This window comes from Vigna unguiculata, chromosome 7 (assembly GCF_037176805.1).
Source record: "Vigna unguiculata cultivar grain cowpea cultivar isolate G323 ecotype 2 chromosome 7, ASM3717680v1, whole genome shotgun sequence".
NCBI classification, from domain to species: domain Eukaryota; kingdom Viridiplantae; phylum Streptophyta; class Magnoliopsida; order Fabales; family Fabaceae; genus Vigna; species Vigna unguiculata.
The window spans coordinates 33,538,555-33,559,024 of record NC_140798.1 but is presented as its reverse complement, the minus strand read 5'-3'; the positions used below and the strand labels follow the sequence as shown (position 1 = coordinate 33,559,024).

General features: G+C 33.5%; 1 protein-coding gene across 1 annotated transcript; it reads left to right on the top strand.

Moving 5' to 3' along the window:
• The first annotated feature begins 924 nt into the window (after positions 1–924).
• Positions 925–3,618, top strand: LOC114191476 (Heavy metal transport/detoxification superfamily protein). The gene is made up of 3 exons (XM_028080656.2): positions 925–1,237; positions 1,334–1,409; positions 1,689–3,618. The coding sequence occupies exons 1-3, from the start codon at positions 1,208–1,210 to the stop codon at positions 3,278–3,280; spliced, it is 1,698 nt and encodes a 565-aa protein (XP_027936457.1). The 5' UTR covers positions 925–1,207; the 3' UTR covers positions 3,281–3,618.
• The last annotated feature ends 16,852 nt before the right edge of the window (positions 3,619–20,470 follow it).

Sequence of the window (20,470 nt, the reverse complement as noted above, 5' to 3'; positions counted from 1 at the left end):
AAACACAAAAGAAATCTTACGTCGATTTTATATAAGATCAATTCAAAATATATAAGTGCATATAAATTTCATCTTATAAATTGATTTTGTAATGTTGAATTAGATTTAAAGTTCACTTTTTAACGTAATATCAAAGTTATATCTTAATAAAATTTGTTGTTTGTTAGATCTATTATTTCTCCTGCTATAAAACCACTCGTTGATGTTTAATTCTATACACAAGATGTACATAGATTGGAATCCGATTTTCTAGGGTTAGGTTAAGTCTAAAATCAAATATTCCCATGTATCCAAGTTTAGCATGAAATGGTTATGAGCTCATAAACAAATACTTTCCAATTACAAATTATAACTTGACTAGAGTGTAGTGCAGAGGATTGTAACGTAATATGCTTTAGAAATTATCCCTTTGAAGAATTGAACTTCTCAAGTAGTTCATTGACTAATTTTCTTGATAGGGAGAGTTCTACTCTGCTTTCACGCAAGGTCACATGCTACATAAGCTATTGCAGTATTTTTGTCACTTATTTTTCTGCTTCTTTTTGACTGGTTGAGTAGCAGTTTCTCTTAAACAATTCATGTCAAGTCACGAACAAGACCTTAGTTTTTAGAAAAATTACTTATATAAAATATATACATGTTTGCAGGCCCAATTTAACAGAGCCGGCCCAGAAGTTAACGGGCTGAATAGGGTAAAAGAAGGAGGGTCAAAGTAAGTCAGGGTGTCATTTTATGAAAAGGAAAACAGATATTAAAAAGATAGTTTGGTCCTAATTATTTAGGTGAGGCAATGGCAGTATTAAGCTGTCAGTGAGAGACCACTTTGAAAGGTTCACGAGTTTCTTATTTATTTATATATATATATATATATATATATATATATATTATAAGTATATATATATATTATAAAGCATAAAACATAAAGCCAACTCACAGTCATAGGAAGCTATCTACCCTGGTTCCAAAATCAGCTTCTCTCTCTCTTCTCTTCTCTCTTTCTCTCTAAAATGTGACTTTGCTGTTCTTGTACGTGTGTGTGAGCCTAAACAGTACGGATACTTGAGGAAGGGAACAAATATAGAAGTGTCCAATGCGTACCAACAATACCCTCTCCTCTCTCTAAAAAACAATTCTCAAAACACTACTCTCACTGTCTGTTCTCTACTTCTCCACTCACATCTCTGCGCTGTGTGTGTCAACCACCAGGATGAGTAAACAAGACATGCTCAAAGTTCAGGTGCAAACTTCTTCCTACTTTCACTCTTCTCTTCATACCTTAATTAAACTTATTCTGTTTAACTGATCTGTGTTGTGTTTATATTTCCCCGTGTAGAATTGCCTTCTCAAGGTGAATATCCACTGCGATGGCTGCGAACAGAAAGTAAAGAAAATCCTACAGAAAATTGATGGTACATCTCTACCACCCACCCTCACCCTTTTGCCTTTTCTTTTTTCAAATTCTCATGTGATGCTAATTAGCTTCATTAAACTCAACTTTATCATGTCACTTAATTTATGCATGTTAAAGCTTCCAACTTTACTCTTTTTTTCTTTTCTTTTCTTGGTACATAGCTTGGAAGTTTTCTTTATTGGGTGGGATGGTTTCTGTATTTGCAAGCAAAGATAATTAGATTTGAGATTTGAGAGTTTAGTTTTGTGGTTAAGCATAGTGAGTTATTGTTGTGCAGGGGTGTATTCCGTGAACATAGATGCGGAGCGGGGGAAGGTAATGGTGTCAGGGCACATAGATCCAGCGAAACTGATAAAAAAGCTGAAGAGGTCAGGGAAGCATGCCGAAGTTTGGGGTGGCCAGAGAGGCATGATGTACAACCAAAACTACCCCACCTACCCTCAGTTCAAGAACTTGCACATAGATAACACCAAAGGGGGCAAGGACAACAAGTCTCAACATCACAAGGGTGGTGCTCCTCAGAAAGGTGGAGGAGGTGCTGGAGGTGGTGGTCAACTACCACACTTCCAAAATATGAAGGAAGGGTCAAAAGTACCACCCAAGAATCACAAATCTGTCAACTTCAACTTATCAGAAGATGAACTTGATGACAGTGATGAAGATTTTGATGACTTTGATGATGACTATGATGAGCTTGAAGACGATTATGATGATTTTGATGAAGAGGATGAGGAGGAAGAGTATGGACACGGCCATGGTAATGGCCGCGGCCATGGCCAGGGACAGGGGCATCCTATGCAACACAACAAGATGATGGCCCAGATGGCCCAGATGGGCCAGATGGGGAATGGACGTGGGCCTCATGGGCCTGGCGGAATGATGATGAACGGGTCTGGTATGAACAGCCATAAAGGGAACGGGGGTGGGAATTTTGGGAGTGTGAAGAAGGGTGAAGTCATTGATCTAGCCATAAAGGGCAAAGGTGGAAACTTTAACGAGGGTAAAAATGGAAATGGAGGAAAAAAAGGCAATGGAGATGGTGGTCAAAAGAACAAAGGTGGAAAGCAAAAGGGTGGTGGCGGTGGGGGAGATAACAATCATAACCATGGTAACAAGAAAAAGAACCCCAAAGCCAAAAATGGTGGTGGCTTCCTTGTTCGGTTTCTGGGCCTTGGGAAAAAGAACAAGAAGGGAGGAGGTTCACCCGACACAACAACAAACAAGAACAAAGACAACAGAGGTGGAAACAACAACATCATCAACAGCAGCAAAGGAAAGAAAAATGGAGGAGGTAAAATGGACAAAATTGACTTTGACTTTCAAGATTTTGATATCTCACCACCCAAAGGTAAAAATGGCAAGGGTGGTGGCAATAATGGTAAAAACAGTAACGGCAAGGGTCACGGTGCCAATAATGGTAATGTGGGGCACATGGGTCCAATGAGTCACCAGATGGGCCCCATGGGTCAGCGAGGCCCGATGAATCAGATGGGTCAAATGGAGCATATGAGGAACATGAACATGAACATCCCGGCGGTGCAAGGATTACCGGCGGCAGCAGCCGCGGCGGCGATGAACGGTGGGTACTATCAAGGGATGCAGGGGATGCCAATGCACATGCAACAACCAAACCCTTACAACATCCAACAACAGCAGCAGCAACAACAATTGATGGCCATGATGATGAACCAACAACAACAGCAGCAGCAACAGCAAGCGAACATGAGCATGTACCCGCCGCACATGATGTACGGAAGGGCACCGTCGATGAACTACTTTCCGCCGCCACCAATGCCGTCGCACCCGATGGCGGATCCTATCACGCATGTTTTCAGCGACGAGAACACGGAGAGCTGCAGTATCATGTAAATTATTAGTGGCGACTAGTTTGTTTTAATTAGGTTTCTTTGTATTTGTTTGTAGTATTTTGTTTTGGGGGTTCATTAAATTTTGTCCTAGTGCTAGAAAACTGTGCAACATTTTAGGAGTACTAGAGATATGATGTGGTGTTTGTTTTAATTTTGGTCCTGTGTAGGGCATGGTGTAAGACCATCACAGACTCTCACATGGCCTTTTAATTTCCTCAAATTAAATACAGCCATATGGGTCTGTAAAATTCAATGCTCTTCATTCTATTGGCCAGATATGCCCTTTTCACACTGCTCACAATATTCTATAATTCAACTTTTACTTATTTCTTTTTATAAGTTGTTTCTAATCAGGGTGTTCTGTTCTGTTACACTATGCTTTAGTTGCTTCTTCTTCTTCATCTTAGTCCTTACCTAAATAATTAGTTGAACACACGTTGTTACACTATGCTTTAGCTGCATCTTCTTTTCTTTCACTCTTTCTCTGGGGTCTTGGGAAGATGACAGAAATTCAGAAGAGGCAACAAAACTTCTTCAAACTTTTATGTTCCTCCTTCGAGGTATGAACAGTAAAAGCCTAGAGTTGTGTGGGACCACAGTCCTTATATGTTGAAAACTTTTTCTTTTCTTATACGCATCTTTCAAATGTTTCATTCTTTTCAACTCACAACTTACCTTTTCAAACAAATGAAAATAAGAGAAATGTATATGTAAGACAAATTTGTTTCCATTTACATATACCGGATTTACTAGTTACTTTTTTAAGTACAAAATTTAAATGCATTACTGTTTGTGCTACTATTGGCTATTAATTTATAATTAGATTTAGAGTTCTGTATCGATCAATTATTAAAGTATTACTTAAATTATCATTGTTTGTTGTTAATAAGTAGTGTTTGATAAATAAATATATTGTAGAATGTTGTAGTATTTTCTGTGTAGAATTAAATAATTTTTTATACCTTCTAAATTTTTACATGGTTAATTTTTTATCATTTTTTTTCAAACTAGTGTATTTTTTTTAATTTATCGGAAAAAATACTTTCTAAAATATGAATATTTCAGGAAAGTTTCAATCTAAAATGCTTTGAATTAAAATCATGTTACCTTAAGACAAAGAGCTTTAAAAATGTCAAGTTAAAGTCATGTCACCTTGGCATTAGGGGTAGCAAAACAGATAAATCTATCTTGGCTAGTCTTGTTGTTGACTCGTCAAAATCGGATCAGGATGGATCAACCCACAAGAGAAAACAGATTAAAAATTGGTGCTCGTCTCGCAATTAGGCGGACTGACGAGCTAGATTGGTCTAATTTGTTCTTGTTCTTTCACTATGCTGCAATAGATTGGTTGAATTTTTTTATGGCCCAATATTTAAAGACCCAATTTTTATGACCAAGGCCTTCCATCTATCTCTTTCGCCTGAGGACAAGCACCACATGTGCCACCGTTGTACGTCTCTGTCTGGCCAAAGTCGTCTTTCTCGCACAATGAATGAAGATACCTCGATTCAAATTTGATTTTTATTTCTCATTGTTTTCCCATGGTGAAACCGTGCAAGGCCAAGAACAACAATGTTACTCTTGTGAATTAGGTTTTGTTACTACTGAGATCATGTTCAAGATCACATGTTTAAAATTGATTTTTAATTTTACTTAAGTGTAATTCACTTTCGGGTACACTGAATTGGCGTTAGAGATTGTGACTGTAGGGTTGCACGCGAAGAATTTAGGGATTGAGAGTGTTTAGGTTGAGTGAGCCAACAAAGTTTGAGTATTACATGCATTAGCAACAGTAGATGAAAAATGATAAGAGGTCTAGCTTTGTGTTCTCAACCTTGATGCTAGAGCCACACATGCGTTTTAGTTTTTTGTTAAAAGGGTTGCGGGCTGGCCCGCTTTGACAGATACCTTGACCCAGTAGGCTGGTGGGCTGTGAGGGTCGGGTTATTACAGGCTACCCAGTAGGCTGGCGGGCTGTGAGGGCAGACCCACTTTGTTACCCTTACTTGGTACAACTTTTTCACAATGATGTTGTGTTGACTTGGTACCATAAAGAAAAAGCCTATAATAATTTTGTTACTAATAAATAATTATATTTCTAATTTTAATATTAAATTTATTAAGATGACATCATTAAATCAATTATTACATATGAGATATTATTAGTTGTCATTGTTTTGTTCTTCGAAAAGTTTGAAGAGTAACATATATTTTAATTATTCTTGAACTCAATTCTTAAATAATGACAATATTAGAAACAAAAACTTATTTGTGTAAGTCCTTATTTTTACTCAAATAGAATTTTATTCTTATATTTTTTCTATCAAGGGTTTAATTATACTCTTTTTAAATTTTAAATTTTTATATTATATTGTTTATAATATTTATTATACCATAATGACAAATATACACATGAGATAATATTTTTTGGCGTAGTGATCCACCGAACATTACAATAAATCAAAAAGCCCAAAAGAATCATCCCAATTCAGTCCGAAATCATAAAACCAAGACTTACCATAAATTATAATATAGTATAGTTCTCTTTAACTTCAATCATAATTGTGTGGAATATGAATGATACATCGTACATAAAGTATTCACTTTCTCTTTAATCCAAAAAACATAAAGTGAAAGAAAAAACAAAAGAGAATGAAAGAGATCCATGAAAGGGGATCAAAGAGAATGTAGAGACATCTCTTATATATTCATTAGGAATGGATATAACTATTAATTTGTTTTATCCTAATAATAACTTTTAAAATGATAAATAAAAATATTTTTTAAAAACAATTGTCAAAAGGAGTAAGAGGGCTTTCTTAGAAGTTATCAACGAGTGGGCTCCAAATTCTATTGGGCCATAACACTTGTTAAATATAAAGGAGGTGGCATAAGGGTGGTGCTTTTCAGGAGATGTTTTTGTATTCTGGAAGTGTTAGGGTGTTAGAAGAAAAATGATGGGGTGGGGGAAGTAACTCCCGTGGCATATGAATCTTGACTCAGGGCTGATTGGCAAAATTTGTCCAGGTTGATTGGTCATGCCTGATTCATTCTGTCAAGATTCACAAACTAACCATTCAACTTTTTTTTTCTAAGAAAAATTAAAAATTGGAATTAAAATAGTTTAAAAATTAATTTTTATATTATATTATTTATGGACGAAAATATGTAATAATGTTATAATTTAAATTACGATTTAAATATGTTTTGGTCCTTATTTTTGTGAGAAAATCTCAATTTGATTTTTCATTTTTTTAATTAAGTTTCAATTTTTGAAAAATTAATCTAATTTAATCTTTTATCTAACAATGTTAAAAATATGTTACATATCAATTCATGATTTATTATTATTATTATTATTTATTTATTTTTTTAAATTGTTCACGTGTTAACTCAGGCGTCGTGTCACATGACAGTAATATATGATGTGGTAATGACAATGTCACATGTTAGTGTAACTGCCATGTGTTATTGTTATATTCAATTAAGATCCTATATTTGTTATTTTTATCTAATTTAGTCCCATTTTTATGAAACAAAGTAATTTTGGTCCTCATCAAATTGAGACCAAATTTAATTTTTACACTGTCACGACCACATAATACGACAATAATACGTGGACAATTTTCTTTTATAATTAAATTAAAATAAAAGACCACAAATGACACTTGAAAACGTTGTTGGTACAATACTAAAAGAAAATATCAAAAATTCTTCAAAGATTGAGATTTAACTAAGAAAAAAAAAATAAGAAACCAATTTGAGATTTATTCACGAAAATAAAGACAAAAAACATATTTAAATCTTAAGTTATTTTGATGTATATAACTTAGTTTATAATTAATTATAATAAAATACTTTAACATGTAAAAATAATTTATTCGATTAATAATATTAAATAATAAATTAAAGATTAATTAAATATTTATATTATTAATTATATTTAAAAATGAAAAAGCTTTAAAAAAATATATGAAAAGGTCGGTGTGTTGGCAATCTTGTGAAACCACACTTTGGGTAGGTGGACCAACATTTTCAACCTATTTAGCCATAATGGAATGTCAACTCATTTTTTTACTCCTATAAAGAACACTTTCTTTCTACATTGTTGGATTGATAAAAATAACATGTCTTGAAAAGTTTCACATCGCTTAAGATAACCTAAGGGGTGGGTGTTAATGACTATATAATGAGCGATAAGTCCATGATGTTCCTTGTCTCAGTCAAACACACTTTAAGTTTGCATTTGTCTTTTCTTATTCTCTTGTAGTAGAGTGTTGCGAGGTTTGAGTTTAATTCTTGCTTTGGAGAGTGTGAGTATACTTGGGGTTAAAGGGCATGTGAGGGTAATTTATATGTTGTACAAATTTTCAATAATGTTATTCTCTGGTTGTCGTGGTTTTAATTCGATTTTAGGGTTTCCACGTTTTATTCTTGCGTTCCTTATTTTTATCTCATTTCTCTGTTAATAAAGTGATTCTCTGAGGTTTTTCCCAACAATGGTATCAAGAACTATGGTTCGTAGGATTTTTCTTAGTATGATTTGTGGTTGCAGCGTAATTTGATCTTCCACATCAAAAAAGATTAATTCCTTGTTATTCGAGAATCATCCTTGGTTGCTAAAGTTGTAATGAGAAATTTGATGGAATGATCATTGTCAATGTTGTGTTGACGCGGTGAATCTGCAGCTGGGTTCGTGGAGGTGCAAGGATCGTTAGTCGTGTTGGATATGCAGTGGAGTTCACATGTGGCGAGATGCTCCTAGATCTGCGGAGGACATCGTAGTTGGTGCTCGCATGGCCCAGTGAGTTATGTACGATGGAGATTTGATTTGTGTGAGTCATAGTTTGTGACATGTGTGTGGAGGAAATGCTTTGCGATTTACATATCTGCTTCGACGAGAGTCAATGGTGGTGCTACGTCAGCAGGTATTACATCGATAAGTGTTGCTTTTCTGGCGAGAGAGTAAAATGGCACGGTGGCTGCGAATTGCGGATGTTCGATTTGTGGTTTTTTTGCAAGGTTTGGTTGTTTTGCATCTAATGGAAATTCTTGGAATGGTTTGATTCTAAGTGGAAATTCTTGGGATGGTTTAATTCCAAGAGGAAATTCTTGAGATGGTTTGATTCCAAGTGAAAATTCTTGGGATGGTTTGATTCCAAGTGAAAATTCTTCGAATGGTTTAATTCCAAGTGAAAATTCTTGGGATGGTTTGATTCCGAATGGAAATTCTTGGGATAGTTTGATTCCAAGTGAAAATTCTTGGGATGGTTTGATTCCAAGTGGAAATTTTTGGGATAGTTTGATTCCAAGTGATACTCCTTATGGTGGAGTATGATTGCTGGTATAGGCAATGAAGATGTGTTTATTTTAATCAGGGTGAAGAATGTTGGACTGATGAAAATAACATGTCTTGAAAAGTCCCACATCGCCTAAGATAACCTAGGGGGTGGGTGCTAGTGACGATATAATGGACTCCAAGTCCATGATATTCCTTAATCAAACACACTTTAAGCTTGTATTTGACTTTTCTTATACTCTTATAGTAGAGTGTTGTGAGGTTTGGGTTTAATTCTTGCTTTGGAGGGTGTGTACTTGTTGTTAAAGGACATGAGAGGATAGTCTATATGTTGTACAAATTTTCACATAATGTTATTCTCTAGTGGTCGTGGTTTTCCTCCAATTTTAGAGTTTCCATGTTATATTCTTGTGTTCCTTATTTTTATCTTAGTTCTCCGTTAATATGACTTTTACTCATACATTTTGTTTTTATAATATTTTACTTTTATTAAATTAGAAATAAATTGAGAAAGTTATCATTATATAATATTTTTTATTGTTATACTACCTATAATTTAGTTAATTAAATGGATAATGATATTTCAACAAAAGTATTTGACAAGTTTTTTACAAAGGTGACGTGGCAGTGGTTTTTTTAAATTTTTATTACGAAAAGGTTAGTTCACACGTGCGGTGGAAAGAGAAAGGAAACTGAAATTAAATGTAAGTTAGAGAGAGAAAGTGAAGAAGAGAGAAAGGGGGAAAGTGAGGCTGGGGGGTTGCGGAGTGAGAAATCGAGAGAGAGACGGAGGAAGTAAGGTCGCCGGAGTTTCTGGTTCAGTGAAAGCGAGATTCCGGCAAGCATTTCGCCATCGTTAGTGGAGGATAGTTATCAATGAAAGCGAGAAAGATAGAGGAAAAGAGGGATAAAGTGAGAACGAGAATGAGAGAGTGAGAGGAGTTAAGCATTGCAGATTAGTGGTCGATAATTGTAGTCATTGCCGCCGTTTGGGTGGGTTACCGAGACAGGTCGTAGAAGAAGTCGTCGACGACAAGGAATTCGTCTTCCCGAGCGTACAATTAATATTGTGTTGGGACATTTGTTAAAAGAAAAATGATATCGGGAGTTAATCGAATTAGTCAATTGTCATTTATGTGAATGTTAGGCAGTGCATGAATGATGGATAAAGGAATTTGTAAATTACTGAATTCATGAATGAATGATCCAAATAGCATATGTAAATGAACTTTACTGAAGTCTGCACTGAACAAACTAAACTTTGCATGCAACTCCCCACTTAGTTATGCGTCACTCCCCACTTATTTTTCGATTTGTTGTTTTGTGGGTTGTGTGTTGTTTGACAAAGCACCCAATGTAGTTCATGGAGATTGGGTTATGGAGAAGAATTTGTAAGTCATTGAATGAAAGAGCAATGATCCAAATACCATATATAAATGACTTTGACTGAAGTCTGCACTGTCCATACAAAAACATAAATGTTACTCTCCACATAGTTATTCATTACTCCCCACTTAGTTTTGGATTGTTTTATTTGGTTTATGTCTTGTTCATCAAAGCACCCAGTTTAGTTAATGGAGCATGGTTGATGGAGAAGACTTTGTCAATGATTGAATGAAAGAGCAATGATGCAATTACCGTATATGAACGAACTTTACTCATGTCTACACTGTGCAGTCAGAACATTGTGCGTAACAACCCACATAGTTATTCGTTACTCCCCACTTAGTTTTGGATTGTTTTATTTGGTTTTTATGTTGTTCATCAAAGCACCCAGTTTAGTTAATGGAGCATGGGTGATGGAGAAGACTTTGTCAATGATTGAATGAAAGAGCAATGATCCAATTACCGTATATGAATGAACTTTACTCAAGTCTGCACTGTATAGTCAGAAAAGTGTGCGTAACTCCCCACATAGGTATTCCTTACTCCCCACTTAGTTTTGGATTGTTTCATTTTGTTTCTGTCTTATTCATGAAAGCACCCAGTTTAGTTAATGGACCATGGGTGATGCAGAAGACTTTGTCAATGATTGAATGAAAGAGCAATGATGCAAATACTGTATATGAACGAACTTTACTCAAGTTTGCACTGTGCAGTCAGAACATTATGCGTAACTCCCCACATAGTTATTCGTTACTCCGCACTTAGTTTTGGATTGTTTTATTTGGTTTGTGTCTTGTTCATCAAAGCACACAGTTTAGTTAATGGAACATGGGTGATGGAGAAGACCTTGTCAATGATTGAACGAAAGAGCAATGATGCAATTACCGTATATGAATGAACTTTACTCAAGTCTGCACTGTACAGTCAAAAAATTGTGTGCAACTCCCCACATAGTTATTCTTTATTCCCTACTTAGTTTTGGATTGTTTTATTTGGTTTCTGTCTTGTTCATCAAAGCACCCAGTGTAGTTAATGGAACATGGGTGATGGAGAAGACCTTGTCAATGATTGAACGAAAGAGCAATGATGCAATTACCGTATATGAATGAACTTTACTCAAGTCTACACTGTACAGTCAAAAAATTGTGCGCAACTCCCCACATAGTTATTCTTTATTCCCTACTTAGTTTTGGATTGTTTTATTTGGTTTGTGTCTTGTTCATCAAAGCACCCAGTGTAGTTAATGGAGCATGGGTGATGGAGAAGACATTGTCAATGATTGAATGAAAGAGCAATGATGCAATTACCGTATATGAATGAACTTTACTCAAGTCTGCACTGTACAGTCAAAAAATTGTGCGTAACTCCCCACATAGTTATTCTTTACTCCCCACTTAGTTTTGGATTGTTTTATTTGGTTTGTGTCTTGTTCATCAAAGCACCCAGTTTAGTTAATGGACCATGGGTGATGGAGAAGACCTTGTCAATGATTGAATGAAAGAGCAATGATGCAATTACCGTATATGAATGAACTTTACTCAAGTCTGCACTGTACAATCAAAAAATTGTGCGTAACTCCCCACATAGGTATTCCTTATTCCTCACTTAGTTTTGATATCTGTTATTTCGGTTTTGTGTTGTTTGACAAAGATCCGAGTTCAGTTCATGGAGCTTGGGTGCATGGAGAAGACTTTAGAAATCATTTAATGAATGAACAATTATCCAAATTGAGTATATAAATGACCTTCACTCCAGTCTGCGTTGTACTGGCAAAAACATACATGTAACTCCCCACATATTAATGAGTAAGTCCCCACTTTGGTTACAGTACTGTGTTTTTCCTATACTGAATTTAGACAAGTGCTCCTTTGAATGTCCATTTGATGATAGAAATTACATTTTGAGAGACTAAATGAATGTTCAATGTTCCAAAATGATACACTTGATTGAGTTTAGTGAAAGCTGAAACATTTTAAACATACAGTGTATTGTAGCTCCCCATATACGTTTGCGGTACTCCCCAAAACGATGTTTAATATAGTTTTAGTGAATAAACCACTTGAAGTTTTGATACGACGAACAATAGGGACAATACTAAACAAATGGTTGCCGCCGACCAAGAAAGGTGGACCCAGAGTTCGCAAAACACTACCAACTCCAAAAGCTTCGTCTTTTGGATGATAGGGAGAGTCTTCGCTTTCACTGATAACTATTCTCCACTAACGACGGCGAAATGTTTGCCGGAATCTCGCTTTCACTGAACTAGAAACTCCGGCGACCTTACTTCCTCCCTCTCTCTCTTGATTTCTCACTTCGCAACCCCCTGGCCTCACTTTCCCCCTTTCTCTCTTCTTCACTTTCTCTCTCTAACTTACATTTAATTTCAGTTTCTTTTCTCTTTCCGCCGCACGTGTGAACTAACCTTTTCGTAATAAAAATTTAAAAAAATCGCTGTCACGTCACCTTTGTAAAAAGCTTGTCAAATACTTTTGTTGAAATATCATTATCCTAATTAAATATGTTCATTTCAACACTCTTCCTCGAGTTAGTAAACGAATGTCATACATTGATGATTAACAAAGTTGGTTTGTTGGAACTTTGGTAAGACTATATGCAAGTTGAATATCTGACAATTCCAAAAAAATTTATCAAGTTTTTTCTTGATTAAATTTTTTTATCAACTATTACAGATCATGCTAGCGAGGAGAAAAGGATGAATCAAAGCAAAGCAAGTAACAATCACGACACAACATCAATGAAATCGAAAACAAAACAGTTGCAACATTCATCTCAATAGTAGAAATGAAAACAAATGAAACAAACATTCATCCTATGGCGAAACAAAATTAGAAAACTAGGTAAGGATAAAACCTTTGTCGTTGTGATTCTCGGTTACTTCTCCTTTCCTCTTTACTCTTCTTCTTCTGCTTCTCTGCTTCACTCTCCTTACCTTTTTCACGTCTTTTCCCAAAGAGACCACCAAAACTCCAAGAATGCTCCAAAACCCTCGATCCCCTTTTCTCTTTTAGTTATCCCCTTTTATATTGTTCCTCCTAGCACTTGAAACGTCACCTTAACGTCATTAAGTCTGTTATAGGTTTCTTGAACCATTAACGGGAATTAGTTGTTTTGATTAAGTTCTTTAGTTATTTAAATGAATGGGTTAGGGGTCAATTAGTGCAAAGTTAGTTTTGTTGAGTGCGTGTTAGTGATTGTGGGTTAGCGGAGAGTTAACATAGAGTTAATTTAGTTGAGCGTACGTGAGATGCGTGTGAGGGGTTAACGTAGAGTTAGTGTGAGAAGTGTGTGAAGGGAGTGTGAGTGAGTGCATGCGTGTGAGTGTCTCGTGAGATACGTATGAGTTACGTGAGGTTTAATGTATGCATGGGGCTTAGAGTGTGTGCGTTGCTGTGAGTGAATGTGGGTGAGAGAAGAGAGTGTGTGTGAGCGTATTATGTGAGGTGTGGGTGTGTAGTGTGGTCGTAGGCAAACCATGGAGTTTCACCACATCTCTAAATAAGAGTTTTGCTATGTAACTTGCATCATCTACCTTGTGGCATGGTATGAAATGAACCATCTTGCTAAACTTATCCACAACCACAAAGATAAAGTCAAATCCCCTTTGAGTTTTAGGTAGACCAAAGATAAAATTCATGCTAATGTTTTTCCATCGGGATGAAGCAATTGGGAGAGGGGTGTATAAGCCATGAGGCATAGTTTTAGCCTTGGCTTGTAAGCATGCAATGCACTTATGACAATGCCTTTGAACTTCCTTTCTTATTATTAGTTTTCTTTTTTAACATTTTTTTTGTATGTTTTTATTGTTTTTATCTCTTTATTCCTTTTTTTTTCTTAAATCTTTTATCTCACCCATTTGTATTTTCATCCTATTTTCGATTTTTTTAGCCTAATTATATTTTCTGGACGAAATTGGATGTTGACACTCTACAATAGATTTTAAATATAGACTATTCTAAGAGTAACCCTTTGATTTTGGTTGGTGATATTGTATCTAATACTCTAAGTACATATGTAAGTGTTGTCATAAACGAAAAAGAAGTCCAAAATGTTTGGAATTTTTTCACAAGAACAAGGAAAGATAAGTATGACATTGAAAAGACCATGCGTAAATATTGTGGCCATAACTACAAAGTTGCCAGAAACCTTATAACTAAAAATAATTATGAGACTTCACATTTAAGTTGGCATGTCAATGTATGTAAAAGTATTGCAAACTTAGATTTGGATTTAAATCTTTATCTAGAAGGAAAATTTGGGACACAAAAATTCAATCAAAAGATTCATCTTAAGTTACTTGTGAGAGTCATAATTAAACACGGTATTTTTTATAATTTTGTTGACCATGAAAGAATTAGAGAGCGGATAAAAAAATTAGTCCTAATTTTGACATGAAATGTAGGAACATTATTATTTTAAATATGGAAAAGGAATAAATAGAAGAGATTGATAAAGTTAAGAAAATTACTTTTAAGGGTTGTATTTGTCAAATTGCACACTTTGTTGATGAAAAATGGAAATTAACAAGTAAGATTCTTAACTTTTGTTGAGTGAAACCACCATACACAAATGTTAAACTAGAAAGTGTTGTATTTGATTTCCAAAACCAACATGGTACTCATTAGAAAAATTTATCAATTACCTTGGACAATGCTTATGCTAATAATATCTTGTAAAACATATAGTTGAAGATGATTTAAAGGTAGTTGACGAACTTCATACTGTTAGACATGGTGTTAAGTATGTTGAATCATCAGATATAAGAACTTTCAAATTAAAAAAAAAAATATGATAATGAAGTTGACATAAATATGAGCATTCGTTTGAGATTAGATGTGACTACAAGATAGAATTCAACTTATGTTATGTTTGAAAGTGAATCAAATAAGAAAGCTTATGAAATTATCAAAGTGATTGATAAAAATTTTAAAAATTGTTCATCTTCTAAGAAATGAAATAGTGGAGAAAAAATGTGTCAATTCTTAAAACCAATTTATGAGATTACAAACATGATGTCTGGTTCATTTAATCTCACACTATTGTGGGAAACACTTTTAACAATGATTAAATAAGGCATTTAAAGACGATATTTTGACTGTAATGATATTAAATGTCTTTAACAAAAGACACACCCTTTTTTAAGTACGCATTAAGCAAAACCAGTAAAAGTAAAAAATTATATATACAATTCATCCTTAGATCTTGATCTTCACTCAATTCATTTACATATTTAAAAGCAAATCTGTTTACAAGTTCATTAGCCATATACAAAAAATTATCACCACCCAATTTCGTGGGTGAATGCATTTGTTTTGTTAAAAAAAATAAATAAATAAACAAAAAATAAAATAAAATAATATGTTTTTGATTGATGGTAGGTTTTTTAACTTTAATTCTACCATGGAAAAAAAAAGAAAAAAAGAAGAACACAGGATAATCTAATTTGTCTTTAATTATCACACTCTTTTCATGAGCCCAAATGTTTTGTACATACTTTCATCTTCACTCCTCATTTGTTATTTACACTCTACACATGATATGTCATGTCAGTAAAGGATATTTTACTATTTTATAATCTTTGTTTTGTAGAGAAGGGTATAATATTAGAAGCAATATTGTTCATAATAATTACAATAAATATCTTGAATTTATACTTATGTGATGGATGTGTCTCATTGATTTTTTTAGAAGATATTACTTTAATTATTAAAAACAAATATTCCCGATAATAATGCTTTTTAAAAAATGGTACGATTTTAATAATTGGAAGAAAATATTCCCTATAATAATGCTTTTTAAAAAATGGTACGATTTTAATAATTGGAAGAAAATATTCCTGGTAATATTTAAAATCAATTATATAAATAATATATTATGATTTGATCCTAATCTTCATGATATGATTCTAGTAATTACATGCACCAATATTTTGTTAATAATTATAATCAATACCTTATGAAACGATTTAATTTCTATAATATGCTTTTTTGGGACCAATTCCTTCCTAATATATTTATTAGAATTAAAGACTAGGATTTCAGTGGTATCAAAGGTATCTATATAAGCACAAAACATCTCCAATACAAAAAAAAATCGAAAAACCTCTCTTCTTTTTTATTACCAGAGCACACACGCATAAAGGAGTCACCTTACTATCCTTTCAGTCGGTTTTGCTCTATTCGTGACCTTAGAAGGTAAATTTTTCTTGCTCACAATGTTATTCATGTATTGCCGAGACTATGTTATAATATCAAGTGTATGATTGATTGACCCGTTGTATGGCTAAATGTGTCTGGGGTTCGAATGTTAGGTGATTTTGGGTTTGGGTTCGTCATTGATATGTTCAACCCTTCTCTTTCCTTTCATGTGCGATGCCATTATTTTGGTAATTAGAAATATTTTTTCCTAGGCTCTTAATTCTCTTAAAAAAAAAATAATATTATTTCTTTTATATAAGTATTAAATACCATACCATGTCTCAAACTTGCTTGATAATTCAAACACTCCTTCATAGGCTTTTAATTCTTTTTCTTATTAAAATAATAATGATAATAAATAAATAATATTTTTTAATATCATGTCAAGTCTCGAATTTGTTTGATAACTAAGTCATTTATCATGTTGAATCTCGGATTCTCTTGATATTAATAAAAAATATATAAATTAAAATCTAAAAATTAAAAATAATAATAATATCAAACAACAAATTTTTTTATAAAGAACTATGTTCTCCCTAATTTTCCAAATGAAAATACGTACGAGTGAGGTATAATCCTCGTCGGGCCAAAAACATAAAAAAATAATTTTATTTTTAATCTTTATTATTTTTTTATGTGTTTTTTATTTTGTTTGATTTTTTGGGGAACAACAAATATTTTAAACATCAATTCTATCTTGCACTCTTAATTCAAGAGGGAACCATCTTAAGACGTGCATTGTGCAGTACGAGTGAGGTATAATCCTCGTCGGGCCAAAAACATAAAAAAATAATTTTATTTTTAATCTTTATTATTTTTTTATGTGTTTTTTATTTTGTTTGATTTTTTGGGGAACAACAAATATTTGAAACATCAAATTCTATCTTGCACTCTTAATTCAAGAGGGAACCATCTTAAGACGTGCATTGTGCAGTGTTAATACCTTCCCCACATGTAACTGACTCTCGAACCCAAATTTGATTTCAAAGACCATTCTTTTTTAAGGTTTTTCTATAGTTTCCCATAATAATCTATAGTGGCGACTCCTCTTTTAAATTATTTTCGTCGTCCATCGCGATCTCAATTGCGACATCCTCTTATACTGTGTTCATGGGCTTTTACCTAGATGGGCTTGGTCCACGTGTTTAATCACCTTGATTAACTTTGTCTAATATTTTGCTAATATGATTTAGCTAATACTTCACCTTAACCATCATCTACAATTGCTAATGACCTAACCGATATGATGTCATTCTTATAGAAGTACATTTAGGCCGAGGACATTTCAAGCCAAGTGGTCGAGGTGTTTACATAACATAGGCTACAAAACATAACCAGTATTGTCATGTCGGACTTGGGCTATTTTGTCACCTCCTAAGTATATATATTACACTAGCCATCAAGGATAGACATGATATTCTTTTGAGTCTTCAAATTGGCAATATGATGTCGGTATTTGTTTGGCTAATACGTGCAAAGAAAATTTGTATTTTTTTAGTTGTCTCGCTATATAGACCTACCTTCCATTAGTAGTGACGATTGTATGTAGCTAGAGATGTCAACAGGGCAGGTAAGGTACGAGTAGTAACTCCCATGTGCCCTACCTGTGAGATAAATATTCATTCTGTACTCGTACTTCGGTTATTCGTTATACAGGTACCCGCATACTTTTTAAATATTCACAGGTACCTGCGGGTATTTACAAAAAGAAAATTTTAATATTCAACACCAAATTTTAATCATAAATTCAAATAAAAATACAATGCATAATATTTATAAATTTCAAACAAAGTGCAAATAATGCATTTAAATAGTGTTGAATGACAGTTTATAAACAAATGGAGATTTTTTAAAACCAATTAATAAAAAATAACTCATTCAAAATCAATGTAGTAATGTTTTAATCATTGTTTTTTATATTTTTTTAATTAAAATTATAGTATAGCGGATACGGGTATCCACGGGTACAGATACTATGATACATGTACCCGTCCCGTTAACATGCGGATATAAAAAATATTCGTACTTGTTACTCACAGGTATCCATTTTGAATATCCATTTCTTACCCGTTACAGGTTTTATCCATGGATACCTGTGGTTATGAATTTTTTGACACCCTATATGTACCCATTGGGCTGTAATGGTTGCCAATTCCACCTTGATCCATTTGGTGAAGTAGTCGACGCCTACTAGTAGAAACTTTACTTAATCCTTTCCTATAGCGAAGGGCCCTATAATATTCATCCTTCATTTTGCGAAAGGTCATGGGAAAGAATATATGATGCAACCCCTCTTGTTTCCATGAATCAAATTACCATGTTTTTGTCATGGTATGCATCTCTTCACATATTCGATGAGTTTTCCTTCGTAGTCAGTCATAAGTAACTGACTCCTAACACTCATGTTGCCATGGTTCTCACTTTTGAGTGATATCCATATATACGCTCATGCACTTCTTGGATTATGTCTTTTGATCTCCATGTACCGTAATGATATCATGTGATGCAGAAAGGAAATGTATGTTTATTTAGATGAACCAACAATAGATGATTATGAAGATAATGAAGATTTTGATGTACTCAAATATTGAAAGACTAAAGAGACAAGTTTTCCTATATTGTTTATAATGGTTCAAGATGTGCTCAATATTTCGTTTACTATAATGACATCAGAGTTAGCTTTAAGTAAAGGTGGACATGTACTTTCAAAAGTTAGAAGCTTCGTTCTTCTTATTCATGTGTAAATGTTGATTTGTATTCAAAATCGGTTATATAGAGTTTTTGAAAATCCTAGTGGTAAGTTTATATGCTATTATTTTTAAAATTACTTTAGATTAAATAATTAACTCTAAACTAGTGGTTTGATTGTATTCCAATTGGTTATGAAGTTCTTCAAGATATTTTGGCCATGAAATCATTGATGAGTTTAAGCTTCTTGAAGATATTGAGGATTTACAAGTTTTTTTATTGATTTTTGGTCCTTTAGTTCATTGTTTGATTACTACTTCTCTTTTTAACTATGGATCCTTTGATTGTCAAAACAGTCTAATAAATAAAAAGATTTTCTTAATGATATATTAAGCCATTATCTCAATACAATAGACATAAAAGTTTCAAGCAAAAAAATTGCAGAAGTTATCAGGATAGGTTGTCTGTGTAATATTATTGACTTCAAAATTTGGTTGGGATATGTTGAGCTTACGATAATGGGAGTATTTAGTGTATAACCTGCAATTATTTTTGGTGAAATTTAGAGTGAACATCAATTAAAAACTTTATTATTTTATAGTTTTGAAAGTGGCACCTTTAGTTCATTACTTAACAAAAAGATTTTTTTTTTCTTTTGCTTCCAAGCAACCTTGCATGAGGGTATACTTCACAGGGTTGGTCAGTCAGGGAGGTCATGATGTTGAAATGGAACAAACACTAAAAAACAGTGAAGTGGTGGCAAAAGCTATAACGGTTCAATATTGACATCTAAAATTGTTTTTGCTATTTATTGTTCTAAATGTATTCAAGAACCAATTGGAATCCTTGTTAGGATATTAGGAGATAGAAAGGATGTTATTGAATTCATTATTATTATTATTATTATTATTATTTATTATAATTTCTCACAATATTTATGTTCATGAGCATCTACAATTCATACTTTCTAGAACATGCATAAACTAAAGCCTATTCTTTATGTTAAGGATGGAACAATATGATGCATAAATGCCTAAAGCCTTAACAGAAAATTGGTATAATTCTTGCTAGTGAGCCAACGCAGCTTATACGAGTTGGCTCATCACGAGTTGGATTGAAAATGAGTAACCCAACCCGCTTCATTTTATGATGAGCCAGAAATTTTGTAACCCAGCTCAACCCACCATGGGTTGGTAGGTTAAGTGGGTTGGCTAACCAACTCACATAAAAAAGATATTTATTTATTTATTTTTTAGTATTCAAATATTTAAATAAATTTTTAAGTAACCCATGAGATGACAATCATAGTAAAATCAAGAAAATCACGCTCACCACTAATATATGATGAATTGTTTTCAAGAAAGTATTCATATAATCTAAGAAAACATGGTTAATATTACACATTTTATGTCATGCTATTTAACAAAATATAAATAAAAAAACTATATATTTTTGTCATGCTAGTTTAGAAAAAATTGTTTATAAGACGGTCGCTTGAGTAATTTACTATAAACATTATAGTTAAAAATTAAAGTATCAACATATGTAACTTGACAATCAAATTAATTAAACATTCAAACTATTCAAATATTATTGAGCAACA

Excerpts from the sequence above, each read along its gene's own strand:
- LOC114191476 (XM_028080656.2), top strand. The coding sequence starts at position 1,208 with ATGAGTAAACAAGACATGCTCAAAGTTCAG. Across the intron at positions 1,238-1,333 it reads AAGACATGCTCAAAGTTCAG|AATTGCCTTCTCAAGGTGAA; the intron begins GTGCAAACTTCT and ends TTCCCCGTGTAG. Across the intron at positions 1,410-1,688 it reads AATCCTACAGAAAATTGATG|GGGTGTATTCCGTGAACATA; the intron begins GTACATCTCTAC and ends ATTGTTGTGCAG.